General features: G+C 45.8%; 1 protein-coding gene across 1 annotated transcript in view; it reads right to left on the minus strand.

Moving 5' to 3' along the window:
• Window positions 1-26,289, minus strand: part of LOC144770799 (aldehyde dehydrogenase family 3 member B1-like) — a 223,638-nt gene that overhangs the window by 130,387 nt on the left and 66,962 nt on the right. The window contains exon 3 of the mRNA XM_078655597.1: window positions 7,770-7,932. Within this exon, the coding sequence (XP_078511723.1) occupies window positions 7,770-7,932 (163 nt within the window). The remainder of the gene's footprint in view (window positions 1-7,769; window positions 7,933-26,289) is intronic.

The raw sequence follows: 26,289 nt of genomic DNA on the forward strand, positions 1-26,289 counted from the left end.
AAATGTATATATTATTATGTTTATATTAGAAATTAAATGTAATAAACATTTTGATAGTTTTTTTTTTTATGTTTTGGGTTCCAGGACTTTCCCTACTATTGCACTCACTGGAGTGGGAATAGTAATTTTCACCCCTACGCTATCCAGCGCTTTCCCTACTGTACTGTTACACTCTCTGGAGTGGGAATAGTAATTTTCACCCCTACGCTATCCAATGCTTTCCCTACTGTTGCACCCTTTGGAGTGGGAATAGTAATTTTAACCCCTACGCTATCCAACGCTTTCCCTACTGTTGCACCCTCGGGAGTGGGACTAGTAATTTTTACCCCAACACTATCCAGCGGTTTCCCTACTGTTGCACTCACTGGAGTGGGAATAGTAATTTTTACCCCTACGCTATCCAACGCTTTCCCTACTGTTGCACTCTCTGGAGTGGGAATAGTAATTTTTACCCCTACGCTATCCAGCGCTTTCCCTACTGTTGCACTCACTGGAGTGGGAATAGTAATTTTTACCCCTACGCTATCCAACGCTTTCCCTACTGTTGCACCCTTTGGAGTGGGAATAGTAATTTTTACCCCTACGCTATCCAGCGCTTTCCTTACTGTTGCACCCTTTGGAGTGGGAATAGTCATTTTTACCCCTACGCTATCCTGCGCTTTCCCTACTGTTGCACTCTCTGGAGTGGGAATAGTAATTTTTACCCCTACGTTATCCAACGCTTTCCCTACTGTTGCACCCTTTGGAGTGGGAATAGTAATTTTTACCCCTACGCTATCCAACGATTTCCCTACTGTTGCACCCTCTGGAGTGGGAATAGTCATTTTTACCCCTACGCTATTCAGCGCTTTCCCTACTGTTGCACTAACTGGCGTGGGAATATTAATTGTTACCCCTTTGCTATCAAATGTTTTAACTACTAATGTTTTTATTTTGTTATTAAATGTATGTATTATTATTTTTTATACTTTTATGTGTTAATTAAATATAGAATATTTTATTTTATTCAAAATGTTTTATATATGTGTTTATTTTATTTTTGTATAATTATTAAAGTTTATATATTAAATAAATAAAATGTATTTAAGAAAATATATGTATATGTACACATTTATTGTGTTTATATTAATTAAATTAAGTTTATTTGTTATAAATAGTTAAAATATAAATGTAATTTAATTTATTTGGTTAATAATATTAATATTATTTAATTTAAGTTATATTATTTTTTAAAGTCGATATTTTTTACATCTATATTTTTTACATCTATATTTTTGAGTCGATATTATTGTACTTACCTGTTTGAGTATAGGGAGTCGATATTTTTGTAATCGATATTTTTACATCTATATTTTTTGTAAACTATATTTTTTTTGTCGATATTTAAACAAGGAACCATCCCATAACCCTTCTTCTTCGACCATCTGGGCACCCTGGACCTTGCTGGACTTCGCGTTGGGAACCAAGACTGCAACTGGGAAGGCTCCTGCTGCTCCTGATCTCGTCGTCCTGCAAGTCTGCTGCAACGTCTTTGCACGTGTTCCATACAGGTTTTTCACACCCCTACAACCTTTGGAGTCAATTCTCCCGAGTTGTAAGTGCATTAGCCATTATGATATATAGAGTGGCTATGTGTCATTATGCGATGAACATCTCTAAGCTGGTGGTATCAAACATGTTTGAATCATACCCTAACACCGTAAACGGTGTGGGAGGTATTATTCCATGCACCATAACGCTCCTCTGGGATCCCCTCAATGCTCCTGGCACCAGTCTTCCAGAACCGGACAGCAAGCTAGGGCTGCTTCCGACCAGAGACATGTTTCTGCCCTCCTGCTGCTGAGTGGTGCTCAAGCAGAGGAAGGCAGAACAATAGATATCCTGTCACAGGGAGGTGAGACCACCTCCCAGACAGGGTTTAGTGTATTGGGGCATGGTGGGAGCGCATGGCAGCGTCACTGAGACTGCTTGAAGGGCACTCTTGGTACCCTCCTTGCATACTCCAGTTCAAACCAGTAAAGGAAGCCGTTGGCTCTCGCTCTGGTATGAAAATGGACAAAGGAGTATCCGCCGCACTCTCCAGCCCCTCCTCTGTTCGAAGACTCCTGCTGCTGCTGGTCTTGTCGTCCTGCAAGTCTGCTGCAATGTCTGTGCACGTGCTCCATACAGGTTCTTCACAGGAGATATGGACATCCAAGACACTCGAAAGAATCTCCCTTGAAGTGAAGGAGTCACTTCCCTGCACCTGCAGGCACTGCAACACAGCGGACAAGTCTGCTGATCCGGTGCTCCCATGGACTCCAAAAAGGCTCAGCGACACAGGTGGTGGTATTGCAACTCCCTCAAGGCCTACACTGTCTTCATTATGAGCTTGTGGCCAGTATCCCTCGTCAGAACTGCTGGAACAGAACCCCTGTGCACCACGTTGACATGCTGTTGTCAAGGCTTATTGAGCCTCTTCCTCAGAGATCTTCAGGCTCCAAGAAGCTCCAACGCCAAGCCTTTCCTGCAGCAAAGATCTTCATCCTCACCACATCCCTTGAACCATGGGCCTGCATCTTTGGTGGGCTACTTGAGTTCCTCTTGTGACTCTTGCGCCTCCGTCCTGTGGGTCCTCCTGAGGGTTTACTTTGACTCCAGTGGCATTTCCTGCTTGTTCAGGGCCTGCATTCACTTACCTAGTCGTGGTGAGTCACTTGGACCTTGCTGGTCACGGCACTGCACCTTCTTTACCAACTACTATGTCATTGGTTGCTGCTGCCAAGGCTTGTTGGAGCCCCTGCTGGACACTGACCCCTGGCTCTCGACATCCGATGTGGGACAGCTTGTAAATGGTTCCTGGTATTCCACAGTATTGCATGGTCTGCACAGCTGCAACTTCAAGGGCACCATCAACATCTGCTCCATCCTCGGCATCGGTGTGCATTTGTCTTCGGTGCCTCCTGGTCAATCCTGAGTGGCATAGACTCTGACCCCTCTGCTTGAAGGTTTTTCTCAGCTTGAATCGGCCTTTGAGTTCCACTGGGCTCCTTCATCTTCTTCTCCAGCAGCACCTCTCCTGAAGTCCTCCGTTGTGGTCTATGGCGGTTTACGACGTCACTTGACACCTATGCACCTAGCTTCCTTGGTGTAGGTATCCTGGTATCCAGGGGTGGGACGACTCTCCAACCTTCCATCTTCTGCAGTGTGTCTTCTGGATCCCCTGGGAAGGGTCCTTTTTCTTAAAAAACTGTAATTGCAACTTACCCATTGACTAACATTGAGCACGCAGTTGTGTTCCCACTCTGCACGCGACCTCCGTGGGGTTCCTAGATACTCACATTGGGTGGTTCCTTGGGTACCCGACTCTTCTACCTCCTCTGGGTCCACTCTTGTCCTGAGTTGTGGTTCGCATTTCACTATTTTAGTGTATATTTTGGTCTTTCTGGAGCCCATTGTGTATTTGTGCTACTTACGTGCTCTATTTCCTAAGTATTGTGTTTGTATCTCCGGGTAGGAGATAATACATTGTGTTAGTGAGTGTCTTACAGTAAATACCTATTTTCATAAATACATTGTGTGGTTCTTTTTCACTTAACCTATACCATAAGATTAAGTACTGGTGAAACTAGCTGCCTTAAATTCCTTCTGGACTAAGCCTGAAGGCTGCTCTCCACAGCTACCACTTAGAGAGCTTTCTACGGTTGTCTAAGACCACTAAAATCACTATAAGGGTTGTCTGGCTTAGTGCAGGGTGCCACACTTACATTAGTGAGCACCATATACTAAGCCAGCCTCTCACATGTGACTTTTCACTCAGCGTTTAAGTCCCCTTTTGATGGAGGCCTTGGCATGTCTGATATATACATATGTTACTCGACTGCGTGCCTGGTACCAGTCAATGATTGTTCGCTGGGGGTTGGGATGACCCTGCCTATTGTCTAGAGCTCCTTTTGTGTTTTGATGGTCTTCTTGACCTTCTCTATGGAGCGTGGTTGCCCTCGACGTTGCATTCCTGCACTCAAGGGGCTCTTGTCTGCATGAGGGCCGCCCTAAGTCATCCATTGGGACAGCCCTTTGACTGGGATGACTCCTCTATGGCAGGGTACATAGATCTGAGACCTTTCTAATTTGGAGGGCTTTGCTCAGTGGGACCAAGTTGGCATTTCTTCCTTAGGGGACATGTATAAAGGGGAAAATGTAATGTCATTTTAAGATCTAAAGTATCATTACGCTAAAGCTAATTCTCATTTTTTCCGCTTCCTTCAGCTACGACTCGCTCTGCAACCACACTTCTCAGCAGACACCCCGCCTCCTGAATACAGTCCGCTTGAGGCCAAGATCTTCATGGGGCACCTGGGAAAAGGAGCCGTCTCTCTGATTTACCTCTCATTGGTCATTCATGCCCCAGATGGCTTCAATCTGCTCAGACACAAAAAAGTAAATTGGATGAAGGAACTCTATGAGGATGACGGGAGGCAGGACTGTCTCGCACTCCTTGAACTGGCAATTTCCTCCTGTATGCGCATGATTCAAATAAACTACCTTATTGCTACTTATCCCTCCCCACGCCGCTTGCACCGAATATCTCCCAATGCCCAAGTTTCTTGCATGCGATGTGCGCTCCCAGCTGCGGATTTATTCCATATGGCATGGGACTTCCCGACGCTATGTTCCTTCTGGGATGAGGTGGGTCAGAAGCTCGCAGCATATCTTAGGCATCCTCAGGAATTGGCTCTGCGTAATGTGCTGTTGGGGCTGGTGGAGGAGCTGGGGGGCCCACAGGCTGAGCGAGTTTTCCTTGGGGTGGCCTGCTTGGTGGCCATGAGAGATGTGGCACCCAAATGGAAACGGCCAACACCCCCATCTATTTTGTGCTGGTGCAGTGGGAGTATCCTGTTGGGCACAATAGGAAAAGCCGGTTTATGCTGCTTGTGGGTCATTCATAAACATGAAAGGGTGTGCTTAAAGTGGTGCTCCTTTTATGACTTATCGATGTAATGTAATTGACATCATCTGTCGAAATGTTGCCATGTCTTGTTGTGTTATTCTATGCACAGCACTTATTATATGTGATAATGAGTGCCCTTGCCACAAAAATTGCAATAAAAAACCTCAAATGCTATGGGGTTACATCATTCTACCAGAAGCAACCTAAACAGGCTAGTGTAACTGAAAAGCAGGAAGGAATGGGCATCAAGGCTTCCCTTGCTACCCTCCTAGGAATTGAAATTCCTTCTACCCCCTTATCCAACAAGCTGGCCACTACTGCTCTTAAAGAAACATCACATCCAAGTATAACCTGCTGCTTATCCTCCCGTATCCCTAGCTTCTGCACCCCTTATCTTTAGCCTCACTGTTGGACATAGCTCCATTGTTTTCTAGCTAGATGTGTACTGCAGCATTTAAACCTATCATCCACATGTGCTACGGCCCCTTACCACAGCTGCGTTCACTTCGTCTACAAAAAGACCACAACCCACAACCATCCTCAACCTACTCTGCGAAGAAACTGGAACAAAATCACCATCGACCAGATCTCCTCATCACTGCTTCAAAACCCCCCTACCCACTCTTTCGAACCCCAACCAAGCAGCCATTAACCTCACTCAATGGTTAACCAACAGCGCCGACAACCTAGCACCTCTGAAAAAACGTCAAATCAAACTAGGCACCAAAAACGCACCCTGGTTCAACGATGATCTCAAGAAATCCAAGAAACTCTGTCGCTCCCTTGAGAAGGCCTGGAAAAAAGACCCAAACACCAACACCAGAGACGCCTTCAAAAACGCCACCCGCATACACCACCAACTAATCCGAACTGCCAAGAAAGCCGCATTCAAAGACCGACTAGACAACAACGCCCACAACAGCAAGGAATTATTCAACATCGTCAAAGAGTTTACCAACCCTACTGCCAACTCCAACGACATCACTCCCTCCCAAACCCTTTGCGACTCCCTAGCTTCGTTCTTCCACGACAAAATCGCAGACATCCACAACAGCTTCGACAACCAACCCGGAGACCAACCCACCCAACCTTCTACCGTACCTTCATCCCCCTTGAACATCCTTAACGACTGGAACCCAATCTCCACCGAGGACATCATCCGCCTGATGAACTCCATCCACTCAGGGTCCCCAACAGACCCATGCCCTCACCACATCTTCAACAAAGCAGACTCCATCATAGCACCACACCTCCAAGACGTCATCAACTGCTCCCTCAATTCCGCCACCTTCCCGGAAAGCTGGAAACACGCCGAACTCAGCGCCCTTCTGAAAAAACCCACAGCTGACCCCACCGAACTCAAAAATTACCGCCCCATCTCGCTCCTTCCATTCCCGGCCAAAGTCATCGAGAAAGCTGTCAACAACCAACTCGCCGCCTTCCTCGAAACCAACAAATCCCTCGACTCCTCACAGTCCGGCTTCCGAGCAAAACACAGCACTGAGACCGCACTCATCGCAGCAACAGACGACATTCGAACTCTACTGGACAATGGAGACACAGTCGCCCTCATCCTCCTCGACCTCTCCGCAGCCTTCGACACAGTCTGTCATAGCACCCTGTTACAACGCCTCAGAAACATCGGAATCCAAGGAAAAGCACTGGAATGGATCACTTCGTTCCTCACCGGAAGAACTCAGAGAGTCAGCCTTCCACCATTCAAGTCAGAGGCCACTGAAGTCATTTGCGATGTGCCACAAGGATCTTCACTCAGCCCCACCCTTTTCAACGTATACATGAGCCCCCTCGCGACCATCGCACGACAACACAACCTCAACATCATCTCCTACGCTGATGACACTCAACTGATCCTCTCACTCACCAAAGACCCGAACACCGCCAAAACCAACCTACATGAAGGAATGAAAGAAGTAGCCGAGTGGATGAAGATCAGCCGTCTGAAACTGAACTCAGACAAAACTGAAGTCCTTATCTTAGGTACCTCCCCCTCCGCTTGGGATGACTCCTGGTGGCCAGAGGCCTTAGGAAAAGCTCCCATCCCGACGGACCACGCACGGAACCTGGGCGTCATCCTGGACTCCTCACTCTCGATGACCAGACAAGTTAACGCCGTTTCATCATCTTGCTTCAACATTCTTCGCATGCTCAAAAAGACATTTCGCTGGATCCCCACCGAAACTAGAAAAACGGTCACCCACGCACTGGTCACGAGCCGCCTGGACTACGGTAACACCCTATACGCCGGTACCACCGCAAAACTTCAGAAAAAACTACAACGCATCCAGAACGCATCAGCCAGACTCATACTAGACATCCCGCGTAAAGACCACATCTCTAGTCACCTGAAAAACCTCCACTGGCTTCCCGTCAATAAGAGGATAACATTCCGCCTCCTAACCCACGCACACAAAGCACTTTACGAACTTGGACCCGAATGCCTCAACACCCGACTTTCCTTCTACACCCCATCCCGCCAACTACGCTCCTCCAACCAAGCCCTGGCTGCGGTACCTCGCATCAACAAAACCACCATGGGAGGACGATCCTTCTCCTACCTGGCAGCCAAAACCTGGAACTCACTTCCCACTCACCTTCGCCTCACTCAGAACCACCAAGCATTCAGAAAGCAACTTAAAACATGGATATTCGACAAGTAATTCCCCACCCTTCCTCAAGCGCCTTGGGACCCTCTGGGTATGTGGACATCACTCCTTCTCCTTGTACTTACACCCCTCTCTCTTTGTGAAAGTTCTGAGCCGGTGTACATATCATTAATACCTGTCTTGTGCACCCCCCTTGTAGTTAGGTGCTGCCTCACCCTGTGTAAGTCCTTGGCCAGTGCTTCGATAACAGCGTCATTGTTCTCTTCCATGAGTCTCATGAGAGCCTGGAGTTGGGCCAGTCGATACTTCCTGGGTCGGGTCTTGCCTGAGTCGAAGGAAGTCCTGAGATGACCCACAGTGTCCTGGAAACTGGACATACTGAGGAGAGAAAGAGAGCAGAGAGTCAAATACCCCCACTTGTGGGGCCACCACCTTTTGCTACCTGAGGAGAAGACCAATGACAGTTAGAACTGATATGCATTAGGAAAATATAGACCTGTGAGCCTTAGAATGGTCTTTCCCCAAATGTTCGGGTTCCCTTATCCATTTAATAAGAGGTAAGTTTTGTTTGGGTGCGGGCAGAAATATCATGTTTGGTGTCAAAGAAATTATAATTTTAAATCCCCTTTATTGGTAAAGTTGGATTTGACGTCACAATTCTGAAAATGCCACTTTTAGAATTTGCCATTTCTTTGTCCTCACTAATTTGTGCCTGCAGCCTCTTTCCTGGGACACATGGCTAGGTGTAGTTGGCCTTCATGTATTTCTCCCAGACAGGGACACAATAGAGGGACTGGCTGTTGACAGGATGGGCTGTCCAACGCACGATGGGGGGAGGAGAGATCTGTGAAAGCTCACTGAATTGCCTGTTAACCCCTCTTAGGGATTTGACTTTAACGGGGCAAAAAGGTCAAGGTTTGCTCTTGAAGGGTGGTGTGAAGCACAGATCGAGCTCACACAGCACAGATCGAGCTCACACAGCACGTGTATCACTAATAAAAAATATAATGTCAAAACAGTGTAATAAAAGATATAAAATATAAGATGTGAGACTTGGCTCTCCTACCACCTTCCCAACTGGATTACTACCTACTCACATTTATTGCTCAACTCTTTCAGGGTAGAAAAGGAAAGCAGTTCAAGTTTCGCTCAAGGAGGTAAGGAGAATTGGACACTTCAGAACACAAATACCCTTTAATACAAGAATGGCCAGTCAGTTCCTTACTTTATAAAATGAAAGGTACTTTAATACATAAAGAATGAAATTCTACACATATAACAATGAACAAAGAAAACTACAACTCCCTGACTCTCTCCCTATCAGAGATCTGATATCAAACATTATTATGGCACTACGCTGATTTTTGCATAGAGGATCATTGGTAATCACCCGCTGACTTCAGATGCATGGAACCTAGACCATCAGATCAGTGTCCATTTCATGTTCAAGCAATCGAGTTTCTGAGTGTGAGGGTGTTGAGTGGATCACTGACATAATATTGAATACACAAATATAGATTTACCAAAATATCGAATTCCTATCTACAAACAGGTAAGTACAAAGATATCGAATCATAAATATTGTTTAAAAAAATATGATTAGTCAAAATATCAATTTTTTTTAAATGTCTTAAAAGTAATTTAAAATTAATGAAATAATAAATATAACATTTACTATTACCACTCCAGTGAGTGCAACAGTAGTGGAAGCGTTGGATAGCGTAGGGGTAGAAATTTCTATTCCCACTCCAGAGAGTGCAACAGTAGGGAAAGCGGAGGATAGGGGAGGGGTAAAAATTACTATTCGATATTAAATTACTTACCTTCAATTCGATATTTTTCACCACTATATTCTGTCCATAAGTCCATTCGATATTTTGTCCATTCTATATTTTGACTTCGATATTTTGGTAATTCTATATTTTGAATTAGATATTTTGTCTTGTTACCGTTTTGAGTGTCAGCATGCATCCCAAACAGAAGAACAAGTTACTTACCTTCAGGTAGATGGAGTTTCTAACATAAAGAGCATTACCGAAGGTAAGCAACTTTTACTTCTGATAGAGATCTCTAGTTACAGATTGCTCACCTCCTGAATAGATATCACAGCAGCACCTATTCGGAAGTGAGTCTATGAATGGACTCAACCATAAAGCCCTGCAGGACTGAGTGGGCAAGATGCCCTCTCTTTGAATCTGACTGTCCAGGTAGTAGTGCTCTGTGGTAGGTAGGGACGCCTTTGTAGCACCCTGACAAATGTCGAGGACATGGACTAAGGAAGTGGGGAGACGCATCGCCCTGCCGTTTGTGTGCTGGTTGGGGGCTGTGCTTGAGTACTCCAAGCCCCAGGACGCTGCTGGGCTCACACCGAGCAACTCGCCCCTCCCCCCTGTAACTGGAAGGACTCAAAGCAAATAGCCTTTCCCGCTACGCGGGACGCACGTGGGCGGGCGCCGGCCTAAGCCCGGGCATGGGGCGGGCCGTCTGTGGCCGTCAGGGGCTGGCAGTGGCTGGGCTGGGCCCCCCCTCTGAGAAGGACACTTCGAACTCTGAGGGCGAATAAGGAACCAGTGGTGAATCGCAGAAGAGGTTGTATTACTGGAGGATATGACTGATTGGACTGGGAGGTTATCCAAAGGCTATTGTTTTGAATTTTAGTAGAGGGCGGATCCGGTCTGTTTGTTCTTAATTAGTTGGGGTGTTTTGGGCTATATAGCTGGTTTTACAGCTCTTTATATCCTGAAGCTGAAGACCAGCTGTCCTGTTTGTTGATTATTACATCCGTAGTTATTGTATACAATGGCTAGTACGGAACAAACAAGGTCTTCCAAGTTGTGTCTGAATATTTCACCCAATCCCCGCTCCGCTAGCAAATCAAAGGGTACCTTCCCCCCCATACCTGCTCAGCCGACTGCGATTGATAGAATGCTGCGAAAAGCTATAGGGTTTGATATGGCTTTAACCCCCCCAAATGTCCTATCGGTTTCTCCACTCGCAGATATTCCTTGTGCCCAGAGGGCGACCAATGATGATGCAGGGTAACAAACAGTGGGAGAAAAGGGACAAAGTGTTAGGAAAAAGAGGAAAGCATAAAGAAACCCAGGAAGAAGAGGGGAAAAACTATCCCTGCCCTGATTGAAACTAGTAAAGTGGATGTAGGGGAACGCATAGGGAACACACTGCAAACACAAGTCCCCCCGAACTGGGTATCTCAAATTATTAGTGACTTTCAGAACCATTTTGAGCAGCTTATTAATACCCAAATGAAATTAATTTTGTGTCGGCTAGACAAAGTGGTAACCCTGGTAAAAACAAAGGGTATGGGGGCGGGTAATATATTGCCTCCACCTATAACTGCTAAAGTCACAAATTCGCCTGTTGCACAACCTAGTAATCCCCTAGAAGGGCAAAAAACAACCGTCATGAGCCCTCTATTGGCCCCAAACGCCCATCAGTCACACACTAGTCATGCTCCCAATGGTTACCCCGCGAGCACAGACGATGTCATCGCTGCCCAATCAACACACCCTCTACAAGTTATAGCCCATAAGCAGTCTTTACCAGAACCATCCCCCCAGTGTCAACAAGAAGGGCTATCCCTTAAGTTGCCCATTAACCAATACCCTGTATAATTTTACCCCCTGAAGCGGCCCATAAGTAATTATACTCACAGGGGTCCCGGAGCTGAATTCAGCTCTTACTGGGGTTTATGATGAGCTTAAGAACAAAACTATGTTCTGGCTGAATAAGAATAGGCCACTAACAGGGAATAACAGGGAACAAACAGGGGGACATTCTGTTTGTCCGCCTGAAGGGTGAGCTGGTTGGGATGTGGAAAAGTAAATTTTGCCATGTTCTGTGTCCCTACGTGTTCCCCATGTTATGTTGTATGTGCATGATTAATATGCATATGTATTCCCCATGATCGATTAAAGACGCAATTACAGTTGTGTCCAACTCTAGTATGCCAGTTTCTAGTTCTCGTGAAAGCTACGAGTATTAGGCCTATGTAAAGTTATGTTGCCACGTTTCACGGTGTGCACGTTATTTCATTGTAAAATCCCCGTTTCTAGGCCTCAAAAGGGCCCGGACACCAGATTCAGCTCCTGTCTCCTGAACCCTCGCTGAGGAGCGATACAGCCCCCACCTGTATCCCTGACCCTTCACTTACTTCATGCCTCACAGTGCCCGGCTCGGCCTGGCTCTGCCTGCCAGTCTGCCAAGAGTATGTTATGATTCTAGTTATCAGTCCAGCTCTCCTTCTCTGCATTCCTAAGCTACTGAATCGCATCAATAGTTTCCGTCATGGTCTAGCCTTTACGTCTCCATGTAAGAGAAATACTGTATTAATGGTCATTTAATATTCCTCAACACGCACTACATGTAGAATTATGCATGCACCAGTCTTAGAGTCTGTTAGCCTTTACCCTGATAACTTTTGGATTCTATCAACATGTTCTCTAAACATCAGATACTAGATAGTGTTTAGGTACATGTCGCTTTGACTCTCCAGACTTTAGTCTCTCCTTCTAGCGCAGAAGTCATAGCCCCCAGCTTCTCCCTAGTAACACGTCATTGCCAGCTTGCGCGCACCACTAGGTTAGAGGTCCCGGCTCCTTAGGTAGCCCCCTCCATGTTTCCGCCTCATTTATGACATATTCTGTTACGTTTACATCACATGTCTATGTATACGCCCTGTATACGCCTCTTGTTACACCTACTTTATGCCTTATCTTTCGCGACTGCTACAAACCCCGCCCACTGCTACGCCTACTGTACTGAATGCTATGTATTTTGTTTAACTATATATACTTGTGCACTGTTATTAAAAGTTAGCGCGCTCATCCCAGATCCTGCCCCGGCAGCTGCCGGGCCCTGCCATCCTATTCCCGTGCAGGTTGTCCTGTTCCTGTCCTTTATGCTGTATTAAACCTGCAAACTCCAGCTACCTCAAATCTTGACTCTTATTTATTGAGCTATATGTTATTGTATATCTAGTCAAAAATAGAGGTATTATTTATTTATTTACCACATAATGGCGCCCGAATAGGGACTTGCCCTTTCCCCACGCGCCGGTGAAGCCACGCAAGCCCCTGATCCTCTGCAGCCGTGACGGAACCATACCGTGCACGTGCAGATATTTCTGCTTCAAGTATCCCTCAGGCCCACGGAGGAGACGGAGGTTGCGGTCCAGCATCCAGACGAGGCGGTGGAGGAACGCGGCGAGTCCCGACCAGAGCCCAAGCCGAGAGTCCAAGGTCCGAGGTATCCGGTGGCCCACCCGTAACAGAAGTCCGAAGTTCGTCCGTCCGTCGTCGTAACAGTCCAGTCCAGTCCGAGGCCTTCCGTTCTTGCTGCCCGGTGAGTACCGTTGCTGGGGTAGTATCTAGACAGGGTCAATTGCATTGTCTCTGGTCCGTGGGTTTGGGTACACAGATCCAACACGAAGTGTCCACTTAGGTGGATGCGGGTCCTGACGTGTCTCTTTATGAGACCGGTAAGTTTCGTACTGTTTTAGCAGTGCATCTAGTTTCTGTTCTAGTCTGTTCTGTTCTCGAGAAATTCATGTATTCTGTTTTCAGTATTCCAGGTAGTATTTTGTCCGAACAGTTATCTTAAATGTCATTCATGTATTTCAATGTCGTGGTATGAAAGTGGTGTTCTTCAGTAATTATCGTGTTCATTGTGTATTGTATTGTGTCTAGACTCCAGTTCAGTCATGCCTCTGTTCTCAAAGTTACGTCAGTTAAAAACTAGAAAAGGTCTGTTAGAAGAGGCAGTTCCTGTCCCGCCTAGGGACAGTCCAGGTCATTTTATGTATCAAAAGCATGGCATAAGTGCCATATTGTATCTAGATTTATGGGTGGAGTACACCAAACAGTTAGAAGAAAAGTATAGATGGCCCGTATCGGGTACATGGGATGCGGAGTGCATCATGCGAGTAGAAGAAGTATTATGGAAAAAGAAAGCCAGACAGTCACAAAAAGATGCCATCGAGTTATGGCGCAAAGAATCTCATAAAAGAACCGAAAAAGAAATCAGAAAGTCAGAATTAAGTAGAGAATCCTTAGAAAGAGCCCAAGAAAGGGAATTGATCGAAATAGGTGAACGAGTTAAAACCGAACAGTCAGACAGACAGAGAAATGCCCTCATTAAGGGTATGTATCCTCTTCTTGCTGAGGGCTTGCCAAAAGCAACCCCGGAGGCATCCAGTAATTTCCCGCCGCCATTAGTTCCGACCAAGCTACGTCACAAACCGACCGCAGCTGATATTTTTCTCTCGTCCTATTTGGACGACACAGTTCCAGAATATGCAAATCCCGCTCCGCCAGCTCCTGTAAATAATGTAGTTCCTGTTCTTCCAGCCACCGGGGCACCTGTTACAGCACCTGTTACGGTACCCCCAGTCCAGCCCGTAGTACAAGTTCCCGCTACATCAGTCACTCTGCCAGCACGAAGAGTATCAGTCGACGATTCCAGTTCAGGGGCCGCGGGAGGAGGTCCTCCTGGTACCCCGCCGCCAAATAGACGTCTAGGGGTAGTCGAGTTACATGAACGTGCATTACAGCGTACGCCTAAATATCAGTCCATTGCAGAAATCAGGCGAGCTCTTACTGAATGCTGTTATGATCCAGTCCCAGGCGAGGATAGTATGGTTATATATTCCGTACGTATAAGGCAGGTGTCCGAGTATTTGGTCACCCTACCGAATATGAAAGAAGATCTAGACAGAATGTATCGTTTCATTCGTACAGGACAAGATCCAGAAAGTATTGCTGAAGTCATGTCTCTCAGGAAAGCTGAAATCCAGTTCATGTTATTAAAGTTTCTGATCAATTGTTTAATTAGGGAACAAGATTCCCCGACTAAAGATCCGAACGAAATGAAAATTCTGACAAGGTGGAGTGATAATATAGCCGAGGGTAAGCACAAGACACTCAATAGTATAGAGAGTATGTACAAGAAAATTCGTAAAGAAATAATAAGGTTACACGAACAACGCAAAGAAGCTCTAGGAAGCGAGAAAGAAAATGACTCTTCTACTGAAGAGGTAGACGACGAGAATCCCGCCAGAATAGCGTATGTAGGTAAATCTAGATTTCCAGACCGACATTTACGCCTAGAACACAAGAAAGCTTTTCATCTTCCAGCACCAGAACAATGCTCTCTAGAACAAGTATTTCAAGCTACCGATCAAATTCTGAAATCACGAATCGGTTATAGTGAATTAGGTACCATGCATGAACAAGAACTAGCCCGATCAGCAGTCCGATGGATTACTGATTCTACCACTTTTCCAGACGAAATAGTGGCACAAATGTTTCTGAAACTGCCCCCAGCCGAGCAGCGACTGGTGGGTATGTATATGATCCAGCACCTCATTACTCTGTATGAGGGTCAGCATTCTGATCCAGGTCCGTTACATGATGTCCTGAACGAGTTACTCCAGTATAGATGGAAAGGTTTAGGTACCGATTTAATTAGTGTCATTCTAGAACAGCGCCACAAATATAGAACGTTTTTGAATCCGCATTTTGTTCATGTCTCACCTCCAGAAAGTAAACCGTTTTACATAGATAGACAGCATCCACTACGAGAAGTACACCCAGTTAGGACAGCGGGTGGTGAAATGCAACGAGTATTTGTTTACACCCCAGTTACCAAGGTGGAACTCTTAGAAATGAAGAAGTTAATTCCCTGTCATGACAAAGATCCAGCAGGGTTCCACCGAGAATTAAAAGACATGCTCCGTATGGGAGAATACACGTATCCAGATATTATTAAAATGCTAAAAGTCCTGTTGCCTGCGGGCATATATGAAAAACTCAAGGAAAAAGATTGGGAGGTGGGAGAGAAAAAGATCGATTGGACAGCTCTAGAAGCTGAAGATAATGCACGTGTACCAGGTACCGGTCTTGGAGACAAATGTAAAGAATTACCAGAATTATTGATACAGGTTTTGCCTAGGTTATTAGCCACTAAAAAGGAAGACTGGGATGCAATCTCAGCCTGTAAACAGAAACAAGACGAAGACACTAGTGATTTTTATTCCAGATTTGAGAAATGTTTTATCATAAACAGTGGTTTGAAGACGAGTAGTGAGTCATACCCTCATCTTTTTGTTACTAAATTAGTCGAGAATTCAAGTCCACAAGTTAAGAATCGAGTTTTGAAAGTCGAAAGTACATGGCAAGCTAGTACTCCGTCCCAGATGTTACAGATGCTCCAGTATCACCAGAATAGAATCAGAGAAGAACAAGAACACGAGAGAAGACGTATGAAAGACACGAAAATGAAAGTACTAGTTGCACAATCTGTTCCACAAGACAGTCAGAAGAGGGGTCCGAATCAAGCCAGTCATCCTGCAGCTCCCGTTAAAGGGACATGCAATTATTGTAAACAGCCAGGCCATTTCATAAACGAGTGTGCAGTTCTGAAACACAATATAGCCACTGGTAAAACTAAAGAAAGACCACGTCTGCCTAGACAAGAACAAGTTTCACAGACTTCTCAGCCACAGAATGCACAACAGACAGTTACAGCACCGCAGCCTATTGCTGCAACACAGCATGTTACACAGCAGATGTACCAGTATGCACAGTCCGAGTATCCAGAGTATCAAGCGTATTCATGAAACAGCCTAGAGAGGGAGGTAGGCTTGCCTCTCATCGAGATTCCTGTAGATCAAGAAGGTCCCTATGTACATAGTCAAGTATTGGGGAAAGACAGAAAGTTTCTGATTGATACAGGGGCAAGTAGGACTACTATCAGTCATGACGAGGTTCCAGGGGCTCCGCTCTCAGGCTCTAGAAATGTTTCCCTTGGATTTTCAGGAAAGCCTATTGTAAACGAGATATCAAAGCCAGTTACTCTAGAAGTTGGTCCATTGTCCCGAACTACTGATCTATTGCTTACGAAGTCATGTCCAGAAAATTTGTTAGGTATTAAGACATTGAAAGAATTAGGTGCAGTCATATGTTGTTCCCCAGAGGGAATACGTTTGTTTTTGCGTGACTTCAAGGGTCACTATGTATTACGAGATTTTGATCCAAGATTGTCTAATGTTCCGCAGCACCTATGGGCGCAAGGTCCAACTGATGTTGGTTTTATGCAAATCACACCCCATCGTGTGACCCTCAAGCAAGGTATTGTCCTGCCACGAATCAGACAGTACAGATTGCCACCTGAGGCTGTAGCAGCCTTATCCAAAATTATTGACGAGCTCATTGCTCAAGGAGTGGTTGTAGAAACTGACTCCAATGTATGTAATTCTCCTATTATTCCAGTCATGAAACGTACTGATCCAAATGCACCTCCAGTATATCGATTAGTGATTGACCTTCGAGAACTTAATAAATGTATCATACCCCAGTATCCAGTAGTCCCAGATATTTCTTCCTTATTGACAGCTATTGATTCTGAAGCCACATTTTTCACTGTCATAGACCTCAAAAACGCATTTTCAGTGTCCCCATTAAGCATGGGCGGATTTTGCGGATCCACGATTCGCGGATTCAGCGGATTCACGGATCGTGGATCCGCAAAATCCGCGGATTCAGCGGATTTGCGGATTTGGGGGCGGGGCTTCCTCGAGCGTGTGGGCGGGGCCAAACGGACGGGGCTTCCACGCGAGCGCACATGCCTCTTGTGTGTCTAAAAGGTCAGAGACCGATCAGAGCAGCAGATTAAGAGACAGAAGCCCCTGGTCACAGGAACAGCACGGGGGTTGCGCTCGTATGCTGAATGAGTCACTGCATTTGCGCTTCAACTAGTTCCAGCGACCAAGTGTGTGTCACTATGCAATCGCGCCGAAGTGCGCAGGGGTCCCTTGAGTGAAATGTCCATCATAGTGGGTAAATGGCGGGAAGACGGTGCACACCTCGAGTGTGTGGGCGGGGCCAAACGGACGGGGCGTCCATGCGAGCATGCCTCTTGTGTGTATAAAAGGTCAGAGACCGATCAGAGCAGCAGATTAATTTTTGGGCTGATGAATGAGTCACTGAATTTAAGCTTCAACTAGGGCACATGCTTTATTGATATTTGCAAGTGTTTCCTGTTGAGGTTTATTTTTTTGTGCCAGGACCGTCGTGCCCGAATGAACCCTGCCCTTCATATTTATTCAAGAAGACACCACTGTTGAAATAATTTACGATGGCGCCGGCAAGCTGCCAGCGCCATCCTGCAAAAGTTACTTAATTAGCTTCAACAGGAAGCTCCAACTGCTAAAATAAAGCAGGCGCTCGAGCCCCTGCTGTATCTTATCTGTTAGAGCTTCCTGTTGAAGCTAATTAAGTAACTATTGCAGGATGGGCGCTGGCAGCTTGCCGGCGCCATCGTTAATTAGGCGCGCTTGAACTTTTGACCGCAAAATCCGCTCCGATCGCGGATTGCGGATTTTCGGCAAATCCGCGAGAGTTCGCGGATCGCGGATTTGCCGAAAATCCGCAAAATCCGCGATCGGAGCGGATTTTGCGCTCATGCTTAGTCCCCATTCATCCAGACAGCCAGTACCTTTTCGGTTTTTGTTTAAATGGAAGGAGCTATAAATTCACACGAGCTCCTCAAGGTTTTACAGAAAGTCCTAGTATTTACAGTCAAGCACTTAAGAGACAACTAGACAATATTCACATGCCAGCTGACACTGCCCTGCTCCAGTATGTCGATGATCTACTGATCACAGCCCGTTCTGAACGTGCTTGCGAGCGAGCATCACTTACAGTCCTGTATTTCTTAGCCGAGATGGGGCACAAGGTGTCCCCTTCGAAGCTTCAATTCTGTGTCCAGCAAGTGATCTACTTAGGCCACTTGCTGTCCAAGTGGGGTAGGCAGTTGACACCAGACCGTATCCAGTTAATAGCGAGTCTTCCACAGCCCAAGACACAGAAGGAGGTACGTGCTTTTATCGGCCTTACTTCTTATTGTAGACAATGGATTCCTCAGTATGCATTTCTAGCAAAGCCACTGATACAGCTAACGACACAGGAGGCAGCCGTATCGACTGTTCTCCCCTGGACATCTGAACATACACTTAGTTTTAATGAGTTGAAGAAAGCTTTATGCCAAGCTCCTGTTCTAGCTACACCGAACTACAGTAAGCCTTTTACACTTTTTGTCACAGAACGTGATGGTACAGCATTATCTGTTCTTACACAAGATCAAGCAGGACAATACAAGCCCTGTGCTTATTTTTCGAGCACATTAGATCCAGTAGCCCAGGCTCTGCCTGCGTGCCTCAAGTCAGTTGCAGCCACAGCTCTAGCTATCAGACAAAGTGATTCCATAGTATTAGGACATTCCCTGACAGTACAAGTTCCACACTCCGTGGAAGTTCTTTTAAACCGAACACAGACTCAGCACTTGACAATTGCACGTTTAACAGGTTATGAACTGACACTGTTCCAGCCACACATAGAAATCAGACGCTGCAACGTTCTAAATCCTGCTACACTTTTACCGTCAGTTACTTCAAATCCTGCCACACATGACTGTGTGGAAGTAGTCAACACTATGACAAAGCCAAGACAAGATCTGACAGACATTGCCTTACCAGATCCCGACCTGACACTTTATGTGGATGGTTCATGTATGAGAACTAGTACAGGAGAACTAGTAGCCGCGTATGCAGTGACTACTGACACTGAAGTTATTGAAACACACCGTATTGACACCCTGTCTGCTCAAGCAGCAGAGCTAGTCGCTCTGACACAAGCCTGCATACATGCCAAGAACCTGAAAGTTAATATTTACACAGATTCACGCTACGCATTCGGAGTCGTACACGACTTTGGAGTGCTCTGGCAAGAAAGAGGTTTTATGACTTCTCATGGAACCAAGATTCAGCATGGTTTCCTTATTCAAGCTCTGTTAGATGCAATACATTTACCGACAGCTATCGCTATCATGAAGTGCAAAGCACACACGAAAGTTACTGACATTATTTCCCAAGGTAATGATCTAGCAGATCGAACAGCCAAGCTTACAGCTCAGACACCAGACATACCAGTTAACAAGACACCGACATCCACTCTAGAACAGACTACTTGTATGACAGTTAAGGACCCTACTCAAGATGTCATAGATATCCAGTTACATGCTACTCCTGAAGAAATCAAGAAATGGTCCGAACAAGGAGGGGTCCAGACAGATCAGGGATGGTTGACAAAGGGAAAAGCCACATGGTTTCTCCCCGACTCAATGGTTCAAGTCATTATCAATACCGCACATAGTCCAGCACACTTAGGAGAAAAAGCCATGTTAGACAGTATCCAGAACATTTGGTTTAACAAGCATTTACGAGCTGCAGCCAAGCAGAAAGTCCGTACCTGTATGATATGTTGCCAGTTCAACCCAGGTAAAAGTGTCCCGGTGGAACAAGGTGGGTTCCAGCCCCCTGACCACCCTTTTGAAGTCCTCCAGATGGATTATATTCAGATGGAGCGATGTCGAGGTTTCAAGTATGTCCTTGTAGTTGTATGTGCTTTGTCCAGGTGGACAGAGGCATATCCAGTTCCAGATTACACAGCCGCGACCACTGCCAAGCAGTTGGTTCGTGAATTTTTCCCCCGCTATGGACTCCCAAGGGTCGTGTATTCTGATAACGGCCAGCCATTCTCATCTGAACTAATGAAGCACGTTTCCCTTTTGTTAGGGTACCAGTGGAAGTTCCATTGTGTACGCCATCCAGAAGCAGCCGGTCTCGTAGAGAGACATAACCAGACCCTAAAAATCCGTATTGCCAAAGTCTGTAAAGAGAAAGGTGTAGACTGGTTAGTTGCCCTGCCAGTTGCTTTGTTCTATATGCGCATGGTCGCACATTCCAGATCAGGTCTGTCCCCTTATGAGGTCGTATTCGGCCGCCCCCCGAACATGTGGGGTACACCCAGACCCCGAAGTATTACAGATGTTTCCAGTAATATGCTGACAGATTACCTAGCTTCCTTGATGTCTGCCCTACACTCTTGTCGTTCACAGGTTGCCGCTGCATTTCCCGACAATACTGAAGTCAAGCCACACGAGGTCCTTCCCGGCACCCTGGTTTTAATCCGAAATTTCGATCGTTCAAGTCCGCTGGAGCCTCGCTGGAAGGAGCCGAAGTTAGTCCTTCTGACCACCCGCACGGCCGTGAAGTTGGAAGGCAGAAAAGGCTGGGTGCATCTGTCTCATGTCAAGAAATTTCACGGACTAAGAACTAAAACGTTTATTGACACTTATACAGACATTCTCAAGGACTGTCCCGCTATTGACTTTGACTCAAAACCTCCCCTGTTAGAGAAAACTCCGCAGCAGGAGTATAAACAGAAGCTTCGGTCTAGTAAAATAAGTCAGCCAGTTTAATTGTCTAAGTCCCCCTCGGGTGAAACGGTTAGACAGGTATCTGACATGTATGAGATAGACCCCCATAGTGAGAGAGTTAGTCAAAACTCAATCCGATGTATCGTTTTTCTAAGTTTTATATTGTTTTTGAGTTTGATGGTTACCTGCACAAGTTATGCATTTCATTTATGTTTTTCAATTTCTCATGTAAATAAGTTTTCTAATGCTACAGTAGAACACACATTTAGTGATCTGCCTCCTCACGAGCTATCTTATCGTCTTGCTATGCGAAACAATACATTTATCCGTATGTTACATTATTCACACCAGACCAGCAATGCCACTAATTGTTGGGTGTGTGGTCGACTCCCCCCTTTCCAGACACCGAAGGGAGTTCTGCCACTGTTTCCTTATCCGTTTTCACATAATGGTTCATGTGGAGCATGGTCCATGTTAACGTCATCTTCAAATGATATGTCCCTTCTGAACAGTACATGTTTTCCAGACAAGCAAGGTCTTCCCCACAGAACAGGGTTAGATCTAGAAAATGAAGTTTATAATTTGGGTAATTATTCTTCGAATTTTATGGTCCTGAATGTTCAGTCTGATCCTACTCCAGACTTACCTGCTATTTCAGTACTACCAGTCAAAGGCGAATTATGTGTCAGAAAGAATGGTTCCGCACATGTAGGACATAGTGATTGTACTACTATTGTCAAGTATAGTGACAGTGGGAAATCTATTTTTAAAGCTTCACGTCATTCTTATTTTGTTTGTGGTCAGACCGCATATGTTCGTCTGCCCCTCGATTGGGATGGAACATGTTACATTGCCTTCCTACTGCCACCAGTTTTCCTAGCCCCATCCGATTATCATAGAAACACACATCTAGTACACATTAGACATAGAAGGGAGATCGAGTCCCCGATTGTCGATCAAACTGAAACTGCTCTAGAACAGTATACAGATTTCAATAAAGGTTTCTTCTTCTTTATAGGCCCTATCCAGAATAGTAAGTTAATACGTAGATTGACTAGAACCCTTGGAGCAGTAGTGAATGAGACTGCCTCTGCCCTAGGTAACTTAACGGAAGAGCAATCTGCTATGAGATTTGTCGTGCTCCAAAATCGTCTCGTTCTTGACGTCATACTGGCCGATAGAGGAGGAGCATGTAGAGTCATCGGATCTAGTTGCTGCATTTTCATTCCTAATAACGCGCCGTCTGTTTATTCAGCTATAACCAGACTTCATAAAATTGCCCATCAGTTACACCAGAATCCAGGCACCTGGACATGGTCCGGTTGGTTCTGGAGTATAATTTCTGCCTGAGGATGGAAAGTATTGTCCTTTCTAGGTATTGCAGTAGCGATCATATTCAGTTGCTGCCTCTGTATACAATGTGGCCCTGCGATTTGCGGCATTTGTGCTACCTCTTGTATTCCTAGTCCCAAGTTCCGTCCTAAATCCCGTTCCAAGACAATTCGAGACGAGCAAATGATACTGTATGAAATGATAGATGGTATCATGAATATTGATGTTTCCTGATGGAAACGTAGTGACAAGGAGGGAATGTGGAAAAGTAAATTTTGCCATGTTCTGTGTCCCTACGTGTTCCCCATGTTATGTTGTATGTGCATGATTAATATGCATATGTATTCCCCATGATCGATTAAAGACGCAATTACAGTTGTGTCCAACTCTAGTATGCCAGTTTCTAGTTCTCGTGAAAGCTACGAGTATTAGGCCTATGTAAAGTTATGTTGCCACGTTTCACAGTGTGCACGTTATTTCATTGTAAAATCCCCGTTTCTAGGCCTCAAAAGGGCCCGGACACCAGATTCAGCTCCTGTCTCCTGAACCCTCGCTGAGGAGCGATACAGCCCCCACCTGTATCCCTGACCCTTCACTTACTTCATGCCTCACAGTGCCCGGCTCGGCCTGGCTCTGCCTGCCAGTCTGCCAAGAGTATGTTATGATTCTAGTTATCAGTCCAGCTCTCCTTCTCTGCATTCCTAAGCTACTGAATCGCATCAATAGTTTCCGTCATGGTCTAGCCTTTACGTCTCCATGTAAGAGAAATACTGTATTAATGGTCATTTAATATTCCTCAACACGCACTACATGTAGAATTATGCATGCACCAGTCTTAGAGTCTGTTAGCCTTTACCCTGATAACTTTTGGATTCTATCAACATGTTCTCTAAACATCAGATACTAGATAGTGTTTAGGTACATGTCGCTTTGACTCTCCAGACTTTAGTCTCTCCTTCTAGCGCAGAAGTCATAGCCCCCAGCTTCTCCCTAGTAACACGTCATTGCCAGCTTGCGCGCACCACTAGGTTAGAGGTCCCGGCTCCTTAGGTAGCCCCCTCCATGTTTCCGCCTCATTTATGACATATTCTGTTACGTTTACATCACATGTCTATGTATACGCCCTGTATACGCCTCTTGTTACACCTACTTTATGCCTTATCTTTCGCGACTGCTACAAACCCCGCCCACTGCTACGCCTACTGTACTGAATGCTATGTATTTTGTTTAACTATATATACTTGTGCACTGTTATTAAAAGTTAGCGCGCTCATCCCAGATCCTGCCCCGGCAGCTGCCGGGCCCTGCCATCCTATTCCCGTGCAGGTTGTCCTGTTCCTGTCCTTTATGCTGTATTAAACCTGCAAACTCCAGCTACCTCGAATCTTGACTCTTATTTATTGAGCTATCTGTAATTGTATATCTAGTCAAAAATAGAGGTATTATTTATTTATTTACCACAGGGGAACAGGCCTAAGAATGTCACTGGCGACTGTGTGGTGGTAAACTTCAGGAACCACCCTGTAGTCGACCAAATACTAAGTTGGGGACCGGTTTGTCAATTAAGTAACATCAGATCCTTGCCCCTGAGTTTTTTCAACCCTAATGGAACCCAGTGCTTTGGTTTAGAATCTGTCTCCCATAGCAGAAGTGATTGTAATCGGGGATGGAGGGGTTTTGGCTGCTCAATGTCATGTGCCCCCCTTAGAACCCAGGAAGTATTGAGTTTGAGGAACAGATTTGATCCCCTTACATCTTTAGAGGAGCTGGACTGACTAAAGAATGTTAGAGCTCCATACAAGAATCAACTTTGGAAAAAGGGTTGCTCCCCGAACACCGCTCAGATTGTTACTCTATCACATTATCCCGCACTGGCTGTGTCTACCTGTGATATTGCGGAGTCCTTGGTCGGGACTCTAGCTGACTCCACTGCAGTCCCCCCCCCGTTTTAGGAGATTCTCCGGGTGTACCGATTAGGTCACCAGGGAGTGAGGATGCATTGGGGTTGGATTACATCTTTCCGCTGCCCCAGTTACCAGAGATATTATATGATCCGTCCAGGTCCAATGAGGGTTTAAATGGGGAAAGGACAGAAGATAATAACCTGGTCACATCATACCCAAGGGAGATACAAATGCAGGGGGGATAAAACTGGTATCATGGAATATAGCGGGACTTTCAGCCAAATTTGATAATCAAGAATGGAAGCAGTATATCACCAGGTTTCAGGTAATTTGTTTGCAGGAAACCTGGGTCATAGACTGCAGTCCCTTTCATCTAGCAGGGTACAAGTGTTTTTCTGTGCCTGCACAGAAGGCAACTTCGGAGAGAGCTATGGCAGGACTCTTTATACTTGTGGACCTGCAGTTGGAAGGAGTGTGGACTAACCTAAATTGGCCCTCGAATAACATGCAAGCTCTTGGGTTTTACTCAAACGGTTTAAATGTTATTCCGATCAATTTGTATAATGCAGCGGTAGTTAAGGGGAAAGGATCCACAATTAGTGAACTAGATAACCGACTGAGCACGGAGACATCCTCGAGGAAGCGCGCACTGGCCCCATTTGTTGTTTTAGTGGGGGATTTTAATTGCCACTTGTGCCCTAACCTGAGACCTGTTAATGAGGACTGGTCTCGTTGCACGGTTGAGGAAGGGCCGCACTTTCAGCATTCCAGTGAGGGGATTGAACTGGATAGGGTCCTGAAAAGCCATACCTTAGACCATACTATTGATCTGGTTGCCATAGGAAGTGCAGGCGAGGTCAATCCGACATTTAAGGGCAGAGGGGGCCGCTCTTTTATAGACTACATAGTGGTCTCCAGTCTATTTAAGGACTGGATAAGTGGGGCAGAGATCGAATGGAGCATATTCAGCGATCATAACCCCCTAGTGCAGGAAATGAAAGATCTGCCCCCTAGAAGTGTCAGTAGAAGGGTAGGGGTAGCCAACATCGAGAGGGTAACGGATCAGGGGAGACGTCTTAGATGGTCCAGAGTGGACGGGGATGCTTTTTATAAATTTTTAATGGAGAAAGGTGATGAAGTGATCAGGGCATGCCTTGACCTCTCCGTGGAGGGCCCTGCTGTTGTCAAAGCATTTGAGGAAGTGGCGCACTTATTAGATGGACTAATAAAGACCACCAAGCAAGGGAGCGAAAACACCACCCCCAGATGGTTTGACAAAGACTGTTCGCGGGCACAGAAAGAGTTAAAGTCTAGCCTGAAATCTATACCCCGGGACAAGTCACGCATCGCACAGTGTAGGATCACATATAAAAAGGCGATCAAATGCAGGAAATACTCCCTTCAATCACAAGCCTGGGAAGATCTAAGGGACGCAGCAGATAGAAGGGACATGACTGTGTTCTGGAAAATATTAAACAACCCATGTTTCCAGGACACTAACGCCCCAGAAATTGGTACTACCATTTTGCCTGAACAATGGTTTGACCATTTCAAAAGTTTATATAACCACACTGCTGAGATTAGGCAGGATGATGGGACGGGACCCCGATGGGTCGCTACGACCGAATTTACATTGGAGGAAGTTGCAGTGGGCATCCAGGGTCTAACAAAAAATAAAGCGCCAGGCCCACATGGCATCCCACCTGACCTTTATTTAAGCAAAGTGGAGCTGTGGGCCCCCATCCTCACGAGGGTGATAAACGCGGCGGTCGCAACTGGACGTCCGCGTTCATGGTCCTCGGCTACAATAGTCCCCATTTTCAAAAAAGGGAACAGGAATAACCCCCAGTGCTACCGCCCCATATCTCTGATTGATGTGACGGCCAAAGTATTGGGACGAGTGGTCCTTTAACCGCCTTATGGACCGATGACCACCAAATTATCACAGATATCCAGTACGGGTTCAGGGCAGGGAGATCAACAATGGACCAGTGCCTGAACCTCTACCTATTGGTGGCAAAATACACCTTAGCCAGCAACGAGGCTGTATAGCTAGGGTTTATGGGCCTTACCGCAGCTTTCGATCACGTCAACAGAGAGAAATTAAATGAAATTTGTACTTGTAAAGCGCACTTATACCCCAACTGGGGTGTCCTGGCGTTGTGGAACCCTTCCTGGCTTTTCCCTGTGAAATGTGAACTCCTGG

Source organism: Lissotriton helveticus, chromosome 1_1 (genome assembly GCF_964261635.1).
Source record: "Lissotriton helveticus chromosome 1_1, aLisHel1.1, whole genome shotgun sequence".
Taxonomy (NCBI): Eukaryota; Metazoa; Chordata; class Amphibia; order Caudata; family Salamandridae; genus Lissotriton; species Lissotriton helveticus.